Here is a 23030-nt window from a genome sequence, read left to right on the forward strand (position 1 = left end):
AATAAAAATATATAATCTGTTATACCTTGTACCTTGTATTATTTGTATACCATAAAAAAAATATTGATTATTAAAAAAACCCATAAAAAATCGACTTCTCGGCGCTTCTCGAAATATTTACAATAACTCAAAACTGTACTCATCCTTAATTTAAAGTTTACTATTTCTTCACATCTTGATTCTGGTTACTCGTTTGTTACAACAATAAGCCGTGTTTTGCAATTCAAGCATGAATTCTGTAATGCCAAGTTTCTCCAACTCTCGCACGTTTTTCAGTTCATTTAAGCTTTTGTTTGCACACCTAGAGAGGTGTTGCATATCAAAATCTCAACGGCCTTTGTCTCCCTTGGAGCACAGAGAAGAAATGGCGTGTTAATTAATGTGCGAGGGCTGTGCGCCAAGAAGATATGATGGTCCACTTATCTGGCAGCATTATGACGGCGGCCTGCCTGTTATGTGACTAATTAGCTGGGGTCCATTTATAATGCGACTCGGACAGGCAGACACGCAAATGTTCGACTTCTTGGTGTGTTAATTTGACACGCACACGTCGCAACGAAAACACACTTTTCAAAACAAAAACATCTTTTTTTTCGCAAATGAATATTAAAATTTAAAAATTGAGAAAATATTTCTTCCGATTGAAGTTTTTGGATTTTTTTGATTGAGTGTTTTTGCTCTTTACTCTCGCAAGCACCCCTCTCTCCTCCAGAAATAGCGCGTTTGCCACCTTGGCTTCTGCTGACATTGATGGATGAAGAGCACTCTGCCGAATTTTTCTCCCTCAAGCCACTGTCGGGCAAATTTTGAATTCCACTTCTCTCCGCGACTGTTCTAAAATAAACACCGCTTTTTCAAGGGGATGTCGTTCGACGTGATTTTAAAGGCCAAGGGTTGCCCTTGTCAGCAAATGTGGTATTACCAAAATGTAACAGGGTCTCCTTGTGGTAAATGAAATTAATTCTAGTTCATAATACTTAAATAACGATCACTTAACATGACTTAACATAATATTTTGCTTCGTGGAGCCTATATATTTTATTATCCTTATAAGCAACAAAATAATATTATTTTAATTAAAAAAAAAATCACGCTTCCAAATTAACTATAGTTAGCTTCAAAATGTACTTTGTTCGCTTTTTTAAAATAAAACTGAATTGAACATACAGTACAATATTTTTTCATCATCAAAATTAATATACCCTTGTTTTAAAATATGTAAGTGTCTAAAGTGTCATTGGTTATTGTCGAAATAGAATCTGCCGTCGATTTCCCCAATAAACGTTTGAGCTACTATGTCAGTGCTGGAAAATAGGAAAAAATTCAAATAAGAAAATTACTCAGCAGAGTCAGAAAGTAAATAATATATTTCAAACTGCTTTCTATCCTTTGTCAATCCGCACTTCAATGTAAAGAGATCAAAATCGTTAGAAGTAACAACTGCAAACTGCACTCTTATATATTCGCAGAGAATTATGTTATATTGACAATATTTTAAATATCATCATATCCATATTACTCTTTTTATACTTGATTGAACCTAACTTGCACAATCAATCGTTTTGAAGAATGTTTCCTTATAGGCATGAAAATTATTTAATACATGCCACAGCCTTCAACAATTTAAGAGTTGAAAAATAATTTAGAAAAGCCAGTTTTCTTTGTGCCAAAGAGAAAAAGAGATATTATCTAACCAAAATTTAGAAATTCCTGACTGATTTTTGTCAATTGCAATCTCAATTAAAATTTTGATGACATATTTTGGCCTATTGAAGTAATGTAAATTTTGACTTTTGTGTACTCCTCACTCAGTGAAATCAAGAGCAACAATCTAACAATCAAATAATGTCCTGGTTGGCTGATTTGAATTTATCAGGAAGGTACTTTCAAATTTTACCCTGAGTAATTAAAACTATTCTAAAAATTTTTATGAAACAAAAAAATGACGCATTAAACGATCCACAAATTATTTATCTGCTGGTAGATGCTGTGCCGCTGAGCAGCCATAAACTGGAAGTTGCATAAACTGCCAGGAGCTCTGTGTCCAACTTTATTTCCATCTTTTTCAGACGAGATTTGCCTCTCGGCCAGAAAGATGGCGTGCACAATGTGTAAAATACATTTCTTACTATTTCCAGAGGTGTGCAAAACAGTCCCACGAGAAACTCGTTATGAAATTTCTCTTTCAAAAGATAATTTTAAAGCATTTTTTTCGTGAGGCTAATTGCACTTTTGACACGACTATTATTCCGTCCGCCTCTTTGGATGCAAAGCCAATTAGCACCTGAATGGTTCCAATCAAAATAGAAACACCCGAGTTCAACGCCCACGTGTAACGTGTGCTTCTCGGCGGCCCCAAAGTCGCGCACATACTCACAGCCGATCTCTTATTTATATCCTGACCGGGTGCAAATTTAGTCCATCGTCTCCGATGGTCCATTTGTTACATTGTGACGTCAGACAGAACGAACGATCGATTTGCTCAATTAAATGCCAAGGAATAAAAAATGTTATTTCTATTGATTTTGAAATACCTATTTTAAAGGTAATAAAAATATATCAGTACACATAGTGGGGTTTTTTCGTGTTATTTCACTCCTGAATTTGCTCTAAAATTATTAATAATTACATAACAATGTATTAAATCATGTTTTTTGTTTAAATTTAAATAAAAGACTTTGTATCTTTTGCCATGACAGGCGTATCGATTGAATTTAATTTGTATAGAAGATGGAAACATTTAATTTTTTTTTATTTTACATTGTGGATAAATTAGTGATTGTTATGATGAAGATTACGCCGAATTCTTTTAGTACTCTGAAAGTATATTAAAAATCACAAATTCCGTGTTTTCGCTAAAATCGTAGTTCGCTTTGTGTAATTTAATTTAATTGGTGGCTAAAAGCGTCGGCAGCTTGTCCCTTTTAGCACGGCATGAGACGATTGCAAAAGTATTTCGGCAAAACAAAGTGGCCCACGGCGAAATCTTTTCTCGCTCTAAATTTACGCAGGGATTCGTTTTTGCGATCTCCGAAAAAGTTGATAGAAAAATATAAACCGGTGCTCCGTGTATAAATATTTAGAGTGTGCGGGCGCGCAGTTCATCAATGGTGTGAGCTATTTGTGTTTTTCTTACTCGGTCCTGCAACAAGGAAATATACACATAGGCAAACATACAGACGCGTAAACATTAAGTTTAAACCGGCCCCAACATATGTGCTGGAGCCAGCCGACCGGGTTAGTTTATTATGAACTATTATGATCCGTGGCGAAACCACGACCGTTTCGGACACCGGTGTCTGCCTTGCACCCTTGAGCCTTGAGTTGGGTTATGAAATTTGAGGTACTCAGCTGGTCGCTTATTTTCATCTCTTCAGCTGTGAGTGAAATTAATGGAATCTTCCCGAAAATAATATCAAATTAAACATTAAACGATTTTAATAGACAAATTTGAAAAATCAACATTCACCCATCAGTAAAAAACAAATTTTAAAAAAGAATTTTGTTCGTGAGTTTAAAGAAATTATTCTAGCAAATTGAGTCAAGAAAAATATAGGTGATCTTTTAATAACCCATTGGCTGTAGCTGTAATTAAGTTAATTAAAAGCAATATGAATTAATTGTTGATTCATAATAAAGTAAGAAATTCTAATATATCCGGATTATCCCTTCTTAAAAACAAATCAAATATGCTCCAAAATAATCTTCTATGTTCTACGCTTTTCTACAAACATTTCAATAAAGAAATCAAAGTCGATCACCCAAAAAACTGCATTACTCTTAGTTTTTTTGTTGTATTGTAAAAAGATTGCCAAAAAATAATTAAAAAAATTCAATCGGGCTTAACTTAATTAAAAGTTGCCAAATTTGTTACTCTCCGTCTTTTGTTGTTGTTGCATAATGATAATTCTTAAAAGCTTTGTTTACAAACTCATGTTTCTCAGTACAAAGACGTGTGTTTGAAAATTCAATCTGCAAACCAAGTAAAACAATGCTAAAGCATTAAATTAATCTTCCCCTCAAGATACTCTTTCTTTCTTCCTTTCTTTTTCGGCGCCAGAGACCAGAGAGGACAAAAGATCTGCAACAGGTGGTGCGTGCCCTCACCTGTACCACCCCTCTAGCCGCTCTCACCCCGTTGGACACCAAAAGTCTTGCGGCGCAGAATCGCCGGTGGCAATTGCGAGTGGCCCGATGGCCTGCTGCTGCTGCCTATCTTTATCTCGCCTCATTGTCTCGAGCCAAACCCGGCCATGGTAAACCGATGCCAAGTATTTTTGACTCGCGCCGCGCACTATATGCTCTTTTTCTAAATTTACATACCCGCGGCCGAGGCACGCGCGCATCCACGTGTGCTTTGCAGGTCAAAGGTCGGAAAGAAGAGAATTCGCCTGGTCTTAACAAGAGAGTCCTTTTTTATTTTGCGCAACGAGTACAAACAATTAAGAATTTGCATTTTCACAGCGGCCACCCAACTGCAGTTCACTTACTTATCAAGCACCCTATTTACCATCCTCACGTGATAGATTTTTGTACACACAATAATTTAATTTCTCATCTGCTTAAAAATTTTTGAGAAAACAATTTTTGTATAAAAATTTGATTCTGTAATTCCGGAAGATTTAATAAATACTGAAAAGTCAAATGCTGACGAAAATGAAAGTTTAGAGCTCTTATGCATTAATTGAAGTTTTACAAAAATAGGAAGAGAGGGCGAAAAGTCGACATATTTATGATTGAAATTTATAGCCTTGAAATATGTGTAAGAAGTATTTATGAAAATTAATATGAAAGCAGGTGAGCCAACCTTGAACATATATTACACAATTTCAGCCGAATCAAAGAGTCCTTCCTTTTTTTCTGTTCGTCCACTTCTTCTTCTTCTAAATCTTCAGCCAACCCTTTCGGTGACTTGGATGGCCCGTTTGACGCGGACGCTCTTGGTGGCAGAAACGCTGCTTTCGCACTCGGCCGCCTCCCTGAGGACGGCCTGGGCAGACGCCATGCGCGCACCCCGCGCCCTCGACCTCTCGTTCAACTCGTCCATTTCGTTTTCAATCTCGGCCAGACGTGCCCTCGACTTCTTGGCGCGATCCAGGGCGGCAGCTGTGTCAAAATCGGGTGAGTCGCTCTCCTTGGCGAACAAGTTGCGTTGCTTGGACTTAAGACGAGATACAGGAGCTTCATCTTCTTCCTCAAACTGATACTGAAAATTAAAATTTTTAATAAATTTACTTCTTTTCTTCCCAAACTTATAGTTTTATATGTAAAATTTAAAAATTTTCACGCATCCTGTACTAATTTTTATTTACACAAATTAAATAAAATTTTATTAAATAATTGAACAGTTAAATTTTAAGAGATTAGAAAATTATTTACTTTGTTTATTGAAATATCTGCAGGATTAAGTCTGGTTTTTACATAAGCTTAACTTACATTTAAATCTTTTATAACACTATCTCTTTCAAAGCCGTTCAGTATCCTATAATAATGTTTAAAAAAATATTTTATGGAAATAAAATTCATATGTACCATTTAATGAAATTTAATATCAAATTATTTGTAATGTTTCAATATTCCTAACAGTATAGGACTAAGAAATTCACACAAAAACTAAACTAAACACATAATATGCAGAGTTTGTATTTTTATCCTCTAAATTTGACGTTGAATCTGCTTCTTTTGCAAACGGATAGGGTTAGGCCAACCTTTGCTTGCTGCTGGAAGGTCCTCTTCTTGAAAAACGGGTCCTCCTCCAGTTCCGTGACGGCTCTGCGGTGTTGGTTCGAGGACGAGTACTCGTAGTCGCCGTTCTCCGCCGACCTGCGGGAGATGCCGACAGAGTCGAGCAGACGGTCCGACACGTCGACCCTCTGGTTCTTCAGGGCCGCCCTGCGAGCGTTCGAGCTCTCCTCATAGGCGCGCACCTCCTCCTCCATCTTGGCCCTGGCCGCCCTGATCTTGCGCAGGGACGAGTCTTCCTCCTCGGACCCTTCGTCGTAGGAGCGATTCCTGTAGTTGTTGTTAGTCGGGGGTGGCGGCGGTGGGGCGTAGGTGTGCCTGTCGACGGCCTCCGCCGACGAACGAGCGGCGCGCGGCTTGTCCAGAGAGTCGACCATGCCGCGGTACAACCGCTCGCCCATCACGTAGTTGTAGTCATACAGCTTTGTGCGAGGACGACTCAGGTAACGACGTGCGGCCGACATTTTGCACCTGGAATTAAAAATTTCAATGTAGCATTATTAAATTAAAATCGTTAAAATTAATTTTCAATTTGATTATGGAATTTTCTTTCGTGAACTTGGAAAATTCAAATATTGAGATGCAGTAAGAATCAAGAAAGTTGCTGATTTCTAGAAATAAAATTTGAATTTATGTTTTGCCTCTATGGAAACTCTTCAAGGCGAATTTTGGGAAAGAGTTTACTTAACTAGAGTGTTTAGATTTTGAATGAAGATTCCGTTTTCTTAATAAATCATTCGTAATTATTAAAATATGATTTCTTCGCAATATTATACAGTTTTGTTGAGACATTTGGTTCGTTTTCTTCAACATCTGAAGTTTCAATTGTTATTTTCAGGAATAATTCTAATGGTTTTGTCACTGTTAGCTTGTTTGCTCATTTTAATCCTAAATTTGTCCGCTGTGGCAACGCTAATCTCAATCAATCTTGCCGTGCTCTCGTTTTAGAGCGACTCGTCTAATTCAGGGGCACAATAATTAACCCAGAAGGTCTCTGATAAACACAGTTTTTTTGCTTTTGGCAAAACATCAGCACTCGTAAATTGGTCGAACTGAGCTGGTTCCTGTTAGATTCGATTGTATGCAACCTGCTCGACTCGGAATCTGCGCGGATTGCATAGTCTGGATTATTTTTGGGAACTCATTGTACTTGACAAGTAAAATTAACTTGGTCAAATTCCACTGTGAATGTTGAATCTCGGTGACAGGAAGACAGAAACGCACGTTTCACCCGTTGGCTGACCGCGCAAATTCTCAACTCTACAGTTGTCCGAGCTAACTCTTCGTGCTCTGACAATCGAAGTAATTACATTTCAGCAGCTTGTAATGGTCAACAACAGCGCCTGACTAATTAATATATAACGCGAGTTAAACCACAGCCATTGTGATTACTAATCGGCCAGTAAATTAAATGTTTCTCTTGGATGCGTGCCGCCGAGCCAGAGAAAAGTTCATTTAGGCCGAGAGTGAAACTGCAGCTGGGAATTCCTTGGGTGTTGATTTTGAGATAAACTAGAGCGACAAGGCAGTGCTTTTTGCCTGGGATTTAAAATAAAATATATAGCTGTGGACTAAGCTTGCGACACGAAAATCTTCCAAATATTCAAAGCCCACTACAAGTAAGCATAAATCTTTTAAATGACAAAAAATCCCTTGCCATTGATTTGCCACTTGATTTGTGACAATAATTATAAATCATATAATTAAGTGAAGTTTGTGGTTCAAAATAGGATTAAAATGAATTAATGTCGTTGAAAAAAAAAACAAGGTTCAACTCAGATTTCTTCAAAAATATTGTTTTAACAACGATATATTTTAAAGAAAACCATAAAAATTGTCAAAAATCGTTTTAAAAATAAAAAATTTGCAAGATCTTTGTCCTTGCGAATAACTTCACTCGTCCTATATAAAAAAATACTGGCAAAGCTCATTCACGGAGGAAGTGATGAGCGAGTGCCAAATCCATCAATTCAAAATATTCCTCCAGCTGTGTACAACTTGACAAATCCTCTGCTTTACACGAGACTAATGTCGCCTCCGAATATTTCGACTTTCCCTCGTTTTTTTTTTTAATTCGATTTCCGAGCATAACTAAGTGGGTTGATGCTGACCGGTGACGTGTCGGGTGAAATAATGCGAGTGGGTTAGCAGCGCGCCAGTTAAAATTAGTGACGACGCGGCGCATCTATTTCGGGCCCACGGATGCCGCCCCATGCTCTAGAGCGTGGCACCGCTGGCTGGACACGCCGTGTGCATTAAATACACCCTGACGACGACTTGGCGGCCCCTTGAAAACAGCCTCGTAAATTTCGATCAATTAACTCATCGTTAATAAATTGGGTTTGAGAGACTTCCAGGTTTATTTAGTATTCAATGTTTTTGATCCGCTTTATTTTTCAAGCTGCGATTAAAATTTACAATAAAAAAATATTGTTGTAGTTTCAATTCAACAATTTATAGTGGTAAAAATAATAAAAGTATTTAATAAATTTATAGAATTATATAATGATTTTTATAATAAAAATAAAGTTTCTTGCAAATACAAAGTAATACTGTAGTTTATAGTGGCGCAATTTGGTGTAAAACAATGTATTAACTTTGTTGAAGATTATTTTGATTGTTTAATTGTAATCAGAGAGAAAGTTAAAACCTTTCTCCAATTTAAGGTGGTTAGTTTATGTTGTCTCTTTTTGAATCACAGCTTCCGACACTGCTTTCACATTCATTGCCAAAAGCTATTTTCATTTCAGCACAGAAGAATCGCGAACATACCGAGGGATATTAAAACTTTTGTATTGAATTACGGCACAAAAAAATGAAACTAAAACACTTTCAACCTTCACATCTCTTTCTTTTGTAACCATACCAGTCGCGTCAACAAAGAAGCCACCGAAAAAAATCACTTTCTTCAGATCACCCGGGCAATTAACCCGTTTGTTTGATCACCGGCCAAATGGACAATTAGGAATGAAAAACTATTTCAAATGACGTGAGGTGGATGGTGTATCGGGGGCGACGCCAGTCGGGGGCGGCTGCTTACCTGTGGTTCGATGCAAATCAGCGGCGATCAACGGCGGGACTGAATTGCGACCCCACGGGCTAGTGCCCCTCTAGCTCCCTCTCTGCCGGCCGGCTACCCCTCCAGCTGCTCACCAAGTTAACCCTATTCTTGTCCGACGCGAGACTAGGTTGTTTTGCACACATTATTCCTCTTTTCCAAGCACACCATCTGTCAAATCCGCTATTTCAGCTATGCGCCGGTGCATAGCTCTCGGACGGTCGCAGCGACGGAGAGAGCAAGGTGCTCCAATTCTGTCACGTGACCAAAACGACCCTCGCTTGGTGTCCACGCCGCGCCCAACTGGGTCACTGGACCGACCGCTCGGCAGGTCTTAACTCTTTCCCGCCACCAGATTCTCAACAATTTATAGGCCGTGCCAAAAGCTTTCATCACGCACTATTTCCATTTTCTTCTTTGAGAATTAACAAAAGGCAAAAAACTATTCAATAATTTTTAATGAACCACACAGACAGAAGTAGAAAAATGAATTTGGTATGCAATAAGTACACAATTTTATTATTTTTCCTGAAATCAGGAACTGCGATAATTTTTTTTAAACAATAATAATATATTTTTTTGTTTAAATTTCTACTAATTTCGGTACATTAACCAAATTATTTACCTTATAAATACTAGAAGCATCTGACAGCAAATAGCTCAGAGTCATTGAGAGTCAGAGAGCTATCTGGCCTTGGCACCTTGGCAAAACCCCTAGACCACATAGAATATTGTTGGACATCTGTAGCACATATATTTCACCTAATTTCTTTTTCTAAGTTCAAAAGGAACTCGGAGGGAACTACGACCTACTTTAAACACGTCATCTTTTTTCTGGCCCAAATTCGATTTTACTTTTGCCTCTTAGCTCATTGTAAAGCTGAAAAAATTGGCAAAATAAAAGTTTTCAAAGCATTTGGTTGAGGCAAACATTTTACGAACCAGTTTATAACATGCCACAGAAAATAAAAAAAATAAAAAAATAAACACCAGGTAAGATATTCAGGAAAAAACCCACAGCACGCTGTTGAAAGTTTTCCACGGCATTAGGAATAAGTTAAAATTTATTGATATTCAAGATTCCTCAATTTTGAAAAATTTAAAATTAATTCCACATTTATAAAAATGATCTCATAACAAACAAAAAAACACCCTTTGATAAAATAACTTGCCAACAGCAATGACTTTCGTAACTAAATAACTGACTTTAAAACTAGCGAAACACTTCATCGCGACGACTAATTATTAATATTTCAGTCGTCTAACTTGATTTGGTAGTGGTTTTTTAATTTACCTAGTCACGGAATTCACTTGTTGTAGTTCAAATGAATTGCTTGGGGTGCGCCTTAGATTGCTGCCTTGAAAAACAATCAATATTTTTACGCGCTTCAATTTTTCCACGGCATTAGGACTAAGTTAAGATTTATTGATATTCAAGATTCCTCAATTTTGAAAAATATAAAATTAATTCTACACTCATAAAAATGATCTCATAACAAAAAAACACCCTTTGATAAAATAAATTGCCAACAGCAGTAACTTTCGTAACTAAATAACCGACAATTACGTCGACCAACATTTGAGCCAAATCCTATATTTTTTCCATCCGCAAACTTCAAAAATAGAATTACGGAAATGCATTATTTAAAATTTTGATTCACAAGTTATTAAGTTTTAGTGATTTAATTAGTATAATGTATTTATGCTACTAAAAATTGTGGCAATAAAATTATCCGAAATTATCTACAAAATAGTTTTCATTTTCAAAAATTCTAAGATTTTTCGTACTATATTGATGACGTAAAAATATATAAAATAGATTTTCTATATTTTTAATAAGAGCAAAGGAGGTAATCCAAAATTTATATAAAATGAATATATATGCTGTTGAAATACATGAAAAAAAAATGATTTTAAACATGAGGAACTTCATATGCTTCATAAGTTGAAAATATATTTTCTGTCGAGAAGTAAAATTGAATATCTTGTATCAAATAATAGATCATTATTGTTCATAATAACAATTATTAGATTAGATATATTTAACATAAGTCTTACTCATCTTTTTTAAAGTGTGTGGTGTGTGTCCTTACAAGAATAATCTTTGACCTCATCCGATACTGAAATAGACAGAACTGTAAGGAGCCGTGCTACTCTGCTCTCATAGAGGTAAATTTGGAGAGCCTCTCATTTAATTACACTCTGAATTAATTTAACCCTTCCATATAAAAATACAACGTTACGTACAGTTAAAAATAAATAACAACTATTTTGATTAACTGAATGATCATGACAAAACTATTTATGTTTTCACTTGTGATTTTTAAATTCCATGAACTTTCTTGTAAATTATGACATTATTGTTTTTGCTTTTTTGTATATCAATAATATATCCACAAATTTTGTTTACAAATTTTGATTTGAAATGACCTTCATATTTAAGTGGTATAAACTTACATTTTTAATGAGAAAAAATACAATGGTTGAAGCATTTCAAAAAACATTATTGGTGCGCAGAAAATCATCAGCAGAGTCATCATCAACCGGCTCCAAGTGGGTTTTCAAAAACTCCTCAACAGTGTCAGTGTCCCAGCGCTCGATTGCCAAAACCTAGAAAAGCCAAAAAATTAATTTTGTTGTGGTAATTTCTAAGTTTTCACATACCTCTTGAACATTTCCTTCTTTGTCCATGAGTTTAATTACAGGATCCAGGCCTCGGACGTATCGGATAGCCAAATTCCTGAACTGGGCGGGTTTCTCGCTCTTGATGAAGGCCTGGATTTGCGGGTACGCTCCAAATTTGCACGTGCAGACTTCTAAACGCGCACTGTGGTACTTTTTCACGTTGAAGTCACTCTCTTCTTTGTGACAGCATTGACGACAGTGGTCTCTACAAAGTGCTTACAATTAATACAAATAAATATCATAAAGAGCCCAATTTTTATTTATGATTTTTGAAAAATTATTTTACTTTAATTCTTGGAGTCCAAAATCGGCTAAGGTATCACAGGACGAGCACAATAAATTAGCTTTGCTAAACCCCAGGGCAGCGCAGTCCTCTGCGCTGAACTCTGATTTTGCATTGCAGAAGAACGACTGAAAAAGTGCTAATTTAATTTAAAAAAATTTTAATTCATAGTAACCTACAGCAAGTATAAAAAATGTGAAATTTAAAAAGTTAGAGCTGGATTTCATTTTGAAAAGTGTTGGAAAACCCGGCCAATCGTCCAATTTTGAACATCCAAATATCCAAATCGCTGGAAAAAATCGCAATGTTTACGTTGCCAAGTAAGTCATTGAAATCGATGTGAGCTCGACATAAGCCACTCGCCACTCCCACTTTTTCGAAATCCTTTTTATGTACTTGATTTTAAAGTTGACTTACCTGACTTAAATCTCTAATTTTGACGGCGGGGTTTCAAATCCTTGGAAAATATAAAATAATAAGTTACTCTCAATTGTGATTTCTAGCAAGAAATTTATTTGACCAAAGAGTACTTCAATCTCAAATCATCGATCATTAAACAATATAAAAGGTTGAAATGTGTGTGATGTGAACCAAGTGTAAACTTGTAGAGGATTAGCTTTGGTTCTTGGTCGCCATCTTTATTTTTAAGATTTTCGTATAGCCAAAGGGCTGAACAATTTCAAACATGGCGTTTTCTTAGCTCCTTTACTTAAGTAGTTCAGTGTCAAAATGAAAATAAACGATTTAGCGCCCATTAAAAAATTCCCACAACGGCAAATTGGTTTCTACACGTTTCTGGATGTGTTTCGTGTTTTTGTAGATCAAAATTTCTGCTCAGATTTTCCTTGATTGAAAGCAAAATTGCTGCTAGGTACGTCAGTGCCTTTTGACGAAATTATCCTTTGGTTTTCTGTGATCATTTGAATTCAATCAAAATACGTTCAGGAGAAGAGTTTTAGGCGCCGGCATTTCGATCGAATGGATCAAACCATGCAAATTCGAAGAGATTTAACGATGGAAACACTCTCATCGGAAGGTATGATTGAAATATTTACGATCTTTTTATTAATATAGCAATTTAAGCACTCTAGCATGTTGAAATTTGAGCTTTTCTGACGTTTTTATAGCTTAAGAGCGTTTATTTATGTATGATGTTCATATGAGAATATCCAATAATTCCAATATGGGCATATATTTTTATTGTTGTATGGGTGCTTATTGTTGATCATAATTTAAATAGAAACCATTATTTTTTATGGATTTCCCTTTGCAGATTCATAACTGCTGCACAAATGTCGGATTCTGAATATTCAACAGACCATTCTGACATCTCCGACTCAGATTCCGTCCCCGGTTCGGTGGGCAGCAACTCCATCGCAGACGCCACCATCGATTCCCAATCTGCATCTGACGACTCTGATCGTTACTCCGACTCTGAAGCTTCGCAGTCCTTCTCAGACGGGTCCGCCTCCGTAAGATAACTATTTTTAAGATAATCTGCAATAAAAATCAAACTCCATTTTCCTTTAGAGCTATCAAACTGATGTTACTGTAAGCTCCGACGATTCTGACAACGAGGACAACGACAGCGCCTCAGGCCGATCTTACGATTCAGAGGGATCTGGTGAATACACACCTGTTGAAATGTCCGACAATGAGATTGAAGAAGCAGATCCAGTTGTAAGTTATGAAATTTTAATTTCATATTTAATAAAAATTTGTCTGTTAATAGTATGTAGATGAGCCCGTCCAAGTGTCTGATGATGAGCATGTCCAGGCCTTGGAAGAAGAAGGACCCATCCAAGTGTCCGATGATGACGAGGAGGACAGACCTGCGGGTGATGCTAGTGTGGTCATAGTTGACGTCGTCCCTCCAGCAATTGCAGAAATAGAAATCATTGAAGCTCCTCTAGCTCCTCAAAATGAAGCTGTTGTGCCTCAGGCAGGTCCAAGTATGGCCAATGGCCACACAGGACCCGCAAAGAAGCCTGGGAGTGCAGCAAAAACTGCAAAGAAAAGACCTGGTTAGATAATCTCTTTAGTTAATTTACTTGTTATCGAAATTTTTCCTGTAGCTTCTGAGATGGTGAGTGACGATGATGACGACGATGATCAAATGTGCCCCATTTGCTACGATTCGTGGCAAGGTACTGGCCCGCACAGGATTGTCTCTCTTAAGTGTGGCCACCTGTTTGGAAAGAGCTGTGTGGAGAAGTGGGTAAAATCGAATAAAAAGTGCCCAAAGTGCAACACCGCCAACAAAATGAGTGACATCAGGAAGATTTTTGCACCCACCATCAAGGTGAAAGAGACAGAAGGAGAGAAAAGACTGCAGGCCGAGTTGGCCAAGGCTCTTGCTGTAAGTTGCCTTAGTTACTTGCAGGCCTCTTTGCAATTATTTTTAAATTTTTTTCTACAGGCACAGAGAGAGGCTGAACTGAAGGTCTTGAGGAAGGATCAAGAAATTAAAGCTTTGCAGGAAGCGCAGGCTGCAAAGGCCAACAACACCATTGCCAAACGAGACAATCCCTCCGAGAAACGTGAGTTGAGAAGAAGATAAAATCATAAAACAATTTTTCTCCTAGAATGGTTTTGTTTACAACTTAAAATAAAATATGAAATAATGCTAAGTGTAAACAATTATAGTAATAAAAAAGTAAAAAATTCCTAATTTTTAGTTTATTAAAATGAAAGAGTGAAGCACAGCAATAAGAATAATTTGGATTTTTTTAGCATTCTGATTAGATACAAATAAAACTTTTTGTGCCCAATCAGAAAGCTATAACATAAATCATGTTTCTGCTGTGGTTCAAGAACCTTATTATTAGAACATAATTCAGAACAATGAAAATGTTTTACAAAAATTGAATTATATTTTGGTAGCTTCTTTAATCTCTCAAAGAAATCTTGTCTTATTTTGAACCAGGAACCAAAAACAACAAATTCTCCTTTAAAATGGTCAAAGACAGTCAACTCAGAAATTCTGGAGGTCGTGTCATGGCCTTCTGTCCTTGGGAGAACCAGCTGGTTGTATCTTGTGCCTCACCTATGGCGGGGTTAGTTGTTTCTTTTGTTTTCAAATTATTTTAAGCTTAAAGTTTTTATTTTCCAATCTAGATATCATGGCATTCAGGTTTACGACTGCGAAAGAGGATACACGGTGCGCAGCATAGATGCATTCCACACCCAACCCATTCGAGACATGGAGTACTGTCCGAATCAAAGCAATAACATTCTCTTGACTGCCTCGCTGGACAAATCTGTCAAGCTAATTGACTACAGGTCAAACAGTGTCGTCCACTCCTACAGGGTTAGTAGAAAAACAGTAGTATATAATACGCGGTAATATATACTACTAAAAACCACATATATTTTGGGGCAAATGAAACATATCATCATTGATTTTTTTCTTTCTTTTAGACTCCAATGTCTGCATGGAGTTGTTGCTGGGACAGAACAGGGGCTTGTAATGGTGACATCCACAAAATAAGTATTGGTTTGATGAATGGAGAAATCGCTCGGTTTGACATACGAATGCCGAACGTAACTCCGTACATGATGCTGGGCAAAAGGGTGCTCAACAGTGGCCAGGACATAACTGGCATTCATTCTCTGGTCACCGTTCCTCCAAACTACAATCCCTCTTTACCTCGTGGAGCCTTGATTGCCGCTCACCTCAAGTCATGCCAATTGTTCATCGGAGACGAAGATGTTACCGGAGTTCAACTCCCTTTCCAGGGCAACTTGACCGGCTTGAGGTTAGTACGTCATTGATTAGCAAGACGAGTCACCAAATCCCAGTTTCATTTTAAATAAGTGTATAAAATATCATTTTCAAGGAGTCGATGGGATTGCAAATTAATAGAATTAACTTATTTTGCCCACATGTTTTATCATTCTTTAATATTTAAATAATTTTAATTAAAAATTCCATTTTTCAGGGCTGAGCCTGTGACAGGCCATCTTCTGCTTTCCAACAAGCAAGCAGGCCACACAGTCTTAAGGATTCGCCACGACGCCAATGCTGAGCCCGTCGAACTTTTCGAACCTATCCTCCAGCTCAACGGAGGTGGCCAAGCGCAGACCACACTGAAGAGGTCCGCCATTGCCACTTACACGGATGGCAACAATTCCAAACTGCTGGTCGTCGGCAGTGAGGAGAGCAGCCGGACAGTGAAACTGTGGTCAGTGTCCGACGGAGGGTCCATCATTGGAAACTTGACCATGTCAGATGTTGTGATGGACGTGTGTAATCTCAAATTCAACCACAAGGACTTTTTCGCCTTCCTGACAGACAAGAAGGTGTCGATCTACGAGATGACTGTGAGATAAAGTTTATTGCCATTTTTTTCTTTCCGTGTCTGGCATTTATTCTCAGGAAGCTTAATCACAAGCTACTTTGGTCTATTTCTTTTATGTTAGTTTGTTAAGTCACTGAAAACAACTTGATTTTATTTATTCAAGTCTGTTTTTAACAGCACTATGACACATTGTCGCTAGAGGTGCGTCATATTCAAGCAAACCTATGGTATTCTGATTTGTAAGATTACATTAATTACCCTTAATAAATATTTTCCTGTATTAAAAAGAAATATCTATTCTACGATTTTGGAAACGACGAAAGTCAAAAAGTTGACAGAAATTCTAATTCCTCTCTTCAACTGCTTTCTTTTTTCAATTCTTTTGCATTTCTTGTAAATGGTTACCTCGATAGCCAACACTCCAACTGAAAGATTTGAAAGTTTAACAGTGATGATAAATCCATGATAAAAATTCTCACCTCCTAAAAAGCTGCCGAAGAAAAGCACAATGAATGCGCCTTGAAGCATTTGCATTGAAAGGGGTTTAGTCTTGAATGCCTCCAAGTCGTAAACATTTTCTAAAATTTCCCCCATTTTTCTCTCATTTTTCCTTTGAGATCCCAACCTCGCATATTCTGTAGCTGTCATTTTGTCCAAAATTCCTGCTTCAAAGAGCCACATTAATCTGTAATTTTCTTATGATTATTTAGATTTCATGTGGTTTGATTATTTTATACATTTCATTGATGTTTTCAAAATATGGGCATCCCTGCTGTAGGGCAATAGCTGAATATTGAGTGCTGAGTGGATCACTCAAGTGAAAAAATCTCTGTCCTAGAATAATTATTCAAAATCTTCCACATTTTTTGGTTTAACTTTCATACCAAATCGTTGCATCTCAAACTGCAGCGTTTCTCTCCCCGCAATCAGAACAAGACCTTGTTTTGCTCTGACCAGGGCCACCCCTTTTTCCACGCTGGGCACCATCCACGTGCGCTGTCGTTGCATGAAGCGCCAAATTTTCTGCGCCTCTCTTGTTCCGTTCTTCAGGAATTCGGCGCCCGAACTTCTTCCCTCGACTAGACAATCCACCCTTTTTTCATAAAGAGCTTTTGCCAGATCGTTCAGTGTGTTCAGTGGGGATTCTTAAAAAAATACATGAAAATAGCTCATTTCAAATTAAATTTGTGTATTTGCCTCTGCCTGGTTTTGCCAGAAGCGAGGTTAGATTGGCGCAGTACAAGTCGCCGATCACGTAGGTCGCGGTGATGGACAACATGATGGTCACAAGTCGCGTTTTGTTGGACGTTCCTACTTCTCGGGTACCTTTAAATTTTACTTTGTTTAAACCACATTATAATTTTCCAAGTCTTATACTTTGTTTCAAAATGATTGACGTGGTTGCCCAAACGCAATCTCCGAGGGTGGTGTTTTTTGAAATTAAACGCAGGGCTGGACCAATTAAAGCTATGGAAAGCCAAACTGCCAGCCAAACCTTTAGAAATAAATTACAAGCACATAAATCAAGTGAAAAATATTTATAATATATAATCTAATTGGGTATTTTTTTTTTATGAAAATAATTGTTAGATAAACGCGCTTCCACCCGTATTTAAAAACTAAATATTTTTCCACGGGTTGCAGCACTTTCTGTGATCATGAAATAAAAAAGCAGCAGATAAAATCATAAAATAGAAATAATATGATTGAATATTACTATGGACATGGCATGAAAATGTTTGTGAAGTTAATTTACTTTTTTCGAAATTTTTGCTCTTTTTTTCTTGTTGAAAAGGTTGCAAGCCATAACCAACATTTTTTTGTTTACAAAATAATGAAGTACCAAGCCCGTTTTTGTTATGAATTTTTTTATTTATAAACAAAAATAAATAATTACCTCCCAATGGAAAGGTCTGACTAGTGCCCATGCTTCGCTAAGCGGCTGCGGGGAATGGGTTATGAAGGCCACGTTGTCAGCCATGGTAAAGAAAGAAAAATCCAGGTCCAAGGTCCGTTCGTAAGTGATGGTCGCGTCCCCGAGGAATAAGTCAACTTGCTAGAGGAAAAAAGGCATTATTTGCTTTATCCATATCCTACCTGTTTCTGAGCAAGAAACTCTTTTCCGGAGTAGGCTGAGCACTCCTCGTCCCGCTTTGCCACTGCCTGTGGGAATCCCTTGTGACTTTTCCGTTGGGTCCAAGTACTTGTATCTTTTATACACACAATTTCTGCAATTTGAATTTTGTGATAGCAAAAAAAACAAACTTAAAATTCATCCGAGAGGCAATTTCTTTCAAAAGCTGATGGTCCCTGCCGCCAACCACCTCCAAAGACACGTTTCCTTCCTTTTTCACAAAGTACCAAGGTGGTTTCTAACATTTTTTTTTTATTATTATAAAAATCAAAAAATTTCATTGCTGTAAAAACTTGCGTGTAAAACAGGAACTCGCAAAAATCGGCCTTTCATATTGCTAAATACTTCTTTCATGGGTACAAAAACCGGGATGTGCGTAAATCCTTCCTTATTGTTCCAAGCGTTGATTTGATACATTTTTGTTGGTTTCTTTCCATAAGAATGCGTCGAAAAAAGTTTGAAACTTTTTAAATTTATTCGAAAATAGTAAATTAAAATTTAACTCACATATTTGAATTTGAGTACCAAGAATAAACTGCAATTCGCACAGCTTCAGTTTGAGCCGCCAAATTTTGAGACCCGCTGGGCCAATTTTGCCAGATAAAAATTAAGCGCAAATTTCTTCCTCCCAGTTCAGACTTTTTCACCTGCAATTAATTTAATTTTTCCAGACGATTTCTTTTGATAAGAAGATTAACCTGCTCCATATAGTTTTTAGCTGTTTGGTGTGATACAACAAAAATTTCCGTGACATCCCCTCTCTTTCTCAACATTTCACTTGTTAAATTGCAGTGCTAACAAGCAGAAATAATTTACACCAATGAATTCAACAATTAAAATTTGCATAAAATTTATACTTTTTCCATATTTTTCAAATCATTAATTTGATGAGCTTGCGATAGGATATATTGCTTTTCAAGATCTTTCAAGAGATTTGTAGCCAATCGAACATCTAAATACACTTAGAAAATCATTTGATATAAATTTAATTAATATTATACTGGTTGTATCAAATGTGATCAGGACCTCATCGCTGGTTGTTTTCAAGAGTAGTTCTCGCAGCGCGAAAGTGATCCTCTTTTCATGTTCAAATTTGCTCTCCGATTGAACATTATAATTTTTAAACAAAAGAATAAGCACTTTAATTGAAATAATCTTTTAAGCTTAAATTAACAAAATCAGACTTACCAAATGAAACGGTGCCTTTCAGATTCATTGTTCACAAAGCTCAGCGTCAATATTGCACTACTATGGTGTTCCAAAGCGCGATCGTTTATATACAGAGCGGATTTTAATAAATTTTTAATTTACTCATTTCCCAGGAGAGCTGCCAATCAAATGTCTATCGTGGATTAAAAGAGTTGATTTTCTTATTAAAGATTCAACCAAATAGATCAGAGCTGAAAATGACATGAACTTTATGACCATTTTATCATTTAATATTTTATATCTTTGCCTCTTTTTAGGGGTAATTTGATTTTTTTTGTATACATGAAAAAAAATTAAATATATTTAATTTTTTTATGCATTTGAATTTCAAAATTTACTTTTTTCATGTATCCTACAAACCATTATTTGCTAAATTTATGTTGTCGAGTCTCAGAGGCATTCTCTGACAGACTCATTTGAGAACAAGCAAATTCGCTTCATCATCTTGTCACAATAATAATTGTTCCCCAATCAAGCTGCTCTCACAATCAGACCAAAGTCACCTTCCCGTCGCAATAAAAGCATCCTTTGCTTTTCCTCAGCGTTTCATTCCCACGCGGTATTCACAATTTTTCTCACAGGAACGACAACTTTATTAAATTAATTCATACGGAAGTAGAAGTGGTGGTCCGTCCACCCCCCTTTTTGCAACAACAAAGATAAGGTTGCACGCCCACCGTCTCAGGTACAAAATAAGCGACTTGTTAATTTCTGCGCGGTGAAAGTCCGTCGGCGCGAGGAGGAGAGTGACCCTCTTGCTCATCTCGTCCCACAAGATAGAAAGCAACAGCACAGCAGTTCTTCACTCAGTTTGCACCTGAAGAGGATCGAGTTATGTCGAAGGACTCGTGCCAGGGATGAGCACAACGATCAAAACACTTGTCCTCCTCTGCTTCCTGGCTGCCCATACGTGTGCGGAAAATGACCTGGACGAAACCGATGAACTCTACCAAGGTAGGAATATATTTTAATTTAAAAAATTTAATATGATATGATATGAATGAAATTTAAAATTTTTTTCTAGTTTTAACGAAATCATCATTCTCAAAAGTGCTTTCTTTGCTATTTTAAATTTGTATTACCATATTTATGTATTTTTTCCCATCTCAAAGTAATTTTAAAAGTTCATTTTTTTTTCATTTTTAAACAATACTATTTTAAGGTGATTTTTTAAAATAATATTAAACATATAGGAAATAAACTTAAAGACTTTTAAAATGTATCTTTCACTCTAGAGGATAGAATTCGGCGTCCAGGAAGTCCACCATGCGCCGCTCGACTGGCGCCCGCTCTTGAGCATATGCGGCGAAAAATGGAAGAGCCCGCCGGAAAAGTGATGAACTTGAAGGGCATCACATTGTACCAGCCGATAAAAGGCGCCCAGCTTGACATGTACATCACCAACATAAAGGTGCAAGGCCTTGGACAGAGTCACCTGGAGCGGTGCAGGTGAATCTGATTAATATTGATAAAGAAGTATTCAAAATTAATAATAAAAAATTAAACCACAGATTCTCGCGGTCAAACTCGACCCTGATGACCAATCTCGTCTTTGGGGAGATTCTGGCCAAAGGAACTGTTCGGCTGCGGGACACATCTCCATTGGGCATTTTGACTTGGCTGGTTAATAATGTCAAGTGCGACATCACACTTAGGTGAGTTAATTTGGGATACATTTTATTTCATAAATTAAGATTTTAATGTGCACTTCGCAACTTTATGGCTTTTCATAATTCAGAAAAAGGTAACATCTACGTTTTTTCATAATTTTTTTAAATAATGATGAAATTAATTATAAATTGTTCAATATTATTTTTATCCTTTTGTTTATCAGGCCAAATTACTAATTCAATTTTATTGTTTTAATAACGCTTAAGGTGAAAATTATACATAATTAAATATTGCTTCACTGTCAGTAAACAAAGAAAATTAAAATTTGTCATTCTTTGTCACATTTTCTCCATTTCACAAAAGCTCGTGTTTCGTAATTTTTCTTTGTCTTTTGATATTTATCAAAGTTTCCCTCGGGTACTGTTTCAAAAAAGCTTTTATATGCTGGCCTGATTCTGAACACACTCATATAAACGCACTCATCTCGCAGATATGACATAAAGTGGACGCATCAAGCGTGAAAATCGTGCCGGCTGCGGCAAGAGGAAAGGAAAAAAATAATTAATGATGTGCCGCGCGCGCAGAAAAATGAGAGCGGCGTTTATTTTTTTCTCTCTCTGCGTAGGTGAAACCACGGACGCAGGCATTGCCAATTTTGACCATTGTATCGAAAAGTGCATCACAGTTATTATCGTGGGCGTGTTTGTATAGCGAAAAATTTGCTAATGCGCGCTCGTCAAGTTTGCCAAGGGCTAAATATACCGAAGCTGCGTTTAATCAATTCGCGAAAAATGTGTCATGATTGCCTCGCGGTTTCTCCTCCTTCGCTTTCTATAAAAGAAGTTAGTGCAAGGGAAATGAAAATTTCTGAATGGAAAATATTCTAAAAATTAGGATTGAACATTCATTTTGCACAATTATGTCATGTCTCATATTTTTCATTATTCTTTAGATGCGAATGCGATTCAAAAGAATATTATAATAAATTACAGATTTAAAATTTAAATATAGAGCATAAAATATAGTACTTATGCTTTAGTTAATGTAGATATCAATAAAACTTCACTGAAAGACAAAATAATTATGAGAGCGAGCAAATAATAAATTCAAAATTTAATTGTTCAAGAGAACTTTGTTGATAAAAGGAAATTAAGGTATAAAAAAACAAGCTGAAATCTGTTAACCCATATTTGCCATATTTTTGTTTTTATTGGTGAAAACGTTCATTTTTAAGTTAAACATTATTTCTCATAATATTGGAAGTTTTTCATCAATGTAAATAAAAATAATCGTTCCCGCAGAATGCGCGGTGCCCCGTTGGAAGTTGCTGTGAGTGGAGACGCGTACCGTCGAGGCGCCGGGCAGCAAGTGCAGCCGACCTCTCGCATGTCCTCCCGCTTTCTGCCCGAAGGCAACGCCAGGACCGAGTTCAAGGGCTGCGAGGAGCCCTTGAATCACAGGCGCCGCTCATTGGCAGACCCCGACGAGGACGGTGTGGAGGAGCGGACCCGAAACTGGTTGCGGACGCCGGCCATTGTACGTCAGATGGAGGTGGCCTTCCTCGCCGGTCTCCGAGAAATCATGGGCGTCTACATGGAGCGACAGCTGAGGACGTCAATGACCGACACTCTCATGTCTTACATGGGCTTTACTGTCTCCTATGGATGAATTTCTTCCAATCTCGTACAAATCATGGAGTTTTTTTCATTTTAAATTATTTTTTGTCATCTCTGGATTGTTCTGTTCCTATTTTCATCAGATTAATTTTAATAATAAAGGAGATTAATTCTCATCTATTTCCATGGGATTTTGTAATTTAAACATTCGAAGATCCACATTTAATATTTTAGGTACTTTTTTATTGGTCAAGATCGTCACATAATACTTTCAATTCTTTATATGTTTTCAACACCAATAGAACTTATAGAATATTTCAACACCATATTAAGTGTTAAACATAGATAATTCTATAGTTGAAAATTTAGTTCTTTTTAGCTGCCTTTATGA

The 23030-nt window shown here is 36.9% G+C and overlaps 5 protein-coding genes across 6 annotated transcripts; 2 read left to right on the forward strand and 3 right to left on the reverse strand.

The window, feature by feature from the left end:
* Positions 1-4392: 4392 nt before the first annotated feature.
* LOC132198189 (uncharacterized) lies at positions 4393-8969 on the reverse strand. Its single transcript, XM_059622060.1, has 3 exons — positions 8783-8969; positions 5709-6213; positions 4393-5206 (listed from the first exon to the last, which is right to left on the reverse strand). The coding sequence occupies exons 2-3, from the start codon at positions 6204-6206 to the stop codon at positions 4892-4894; spliced, it is 813 nt and encodes a 270-aa protein (XP_059478043.1). The 5' UTR covers positions 6207-6213; positions 8783-8969; the 3' UTR covers positions 4393-4891.
* A 2218-nt stretch (positions 8970-11187) lies between these two features.
* Positions 11188-12321, reverse strand: LOC132198401 (selenoprotein F). The gene is made up of 5 exons (XM_059622422.1): positions 12299-12321; positions 12186-12198; positions 11772-11896; positions 11465-11690; positions 11188-11410 (listed from the first exon to the last, which is right to left on the reverse strand). Exons 1-5 carry the CDS (start codon positions 12319-12321, stop codon positions 11294-11296), a joined length of 504 nt encoding a protein of 167 aa, XP_059478405.1. The 3' UTR covers positions 11188-11293.
* A 163-nt stretch (positions 12322-12484) lies between these two features.
* On the forward strand, positions 12485-16360 carry LOC132198186 (E3 ubiquitin-protein ligase RFWD3-like). Of its 2 annotated transcripts, XM_059622057.1 has the most exons (11): positions 12485-12639; positions 12714-12804; positions 13042-13240; positions 13299-13448; positions 13501-13792; positions 13844-14127; positions 14188-14308; positions 14695-14824; positions 14886-15078; positions 15189-15526; positions 15710-16360. In XM_059622057.1, exons 3-11 carry the CDS (start codon positions 13061-13063, stop codon positions 16098-16100), a joined length of 2079 nt encoding a protein of 692 aa, XP_059478040.1. In that variant the 5' UTR covers positions 12485-12639; positions 12714-12804; positions 13042-13060; the 3' UTR covers positions 16101-16360. The 2 variants fall into 2 exon arrangements, with proteins under 2 accessions (XP_059478040.1, XP_059478039.1); XM_059622056.1 differs by having other exon boundaries at positions 12497-12804.
* Positions 15918-19944, reverse strand: LOC132198187 (ionotropic receptor 40a). The gene is made up of 17 exons (XM_059622058.1): positions 19773-19944; positions 19515-19603; positions 19392-19451; positions 19205-19342; positions 19061-19155; positions 18902-18997; positions 18711-18850; positions 18501-18666; positions 18335-18441; positions 18186-18279; positions 17967-18125; positions 17447-17564; positions 17267-17395; positions 16954-17214; positions 16807-16903; positions 16549-16754; positions 15918-16494 (listed from the first exon to the last, which is right to left on the reverse strand). The coding sequence occupies exons 3-17, from the start codon at positions 19417-19419 to the stop codon at positions 16364-16366; spliced, it is 1965 nt and encodes a 654-aa protein (XP_059478041.1). The 5' UTR covers positions 19420-19451; positions 19515-19603; positions 19773-19944; the 3' UTR covers positions 15918-16363.
* Positions 19945-20008: 64 nt separating this feature from the next.
* Positions 20009-22825, forward strand: LOC132198188 (uncharacterized). The gene is made up of 4 exons (XM_059622059.1): positions 20009-20366; positions 20648-20861; positions 20924-21067; positions 22325-22825. Exons 1-4 carry the CDS (start codon positions 20270-20272, stop codon positions 22689-22691), a joined length of 822 nt encoding a protein of 273 aa, XP_059478042.1. The 5' UTR covers positions 20009-20269; the 3' UTR covers positions 22692-22825.
* Positions 22826-23030: the final 205 nt, after the last annotated feature.

Source organism: Neocloeon triangulifer, unplaced genomic scaffold (genome assembly GCF_031216515.1).
Source record: "Neocloeon triangulifer isolate White Clay Creek 2 clone unplaced genomic scaffold, ASM3121651v1 ptg000012l, whole genome shotgun sequence".
In the NCBI taxonomy this organism is placed as follows: domain Eukaryota; kingdom Metazoa; phylum Arthropoda; class Insecta; order Ephemeroptera; family Baetidae; genus Neocloeon; species Neocloeon triangulifer.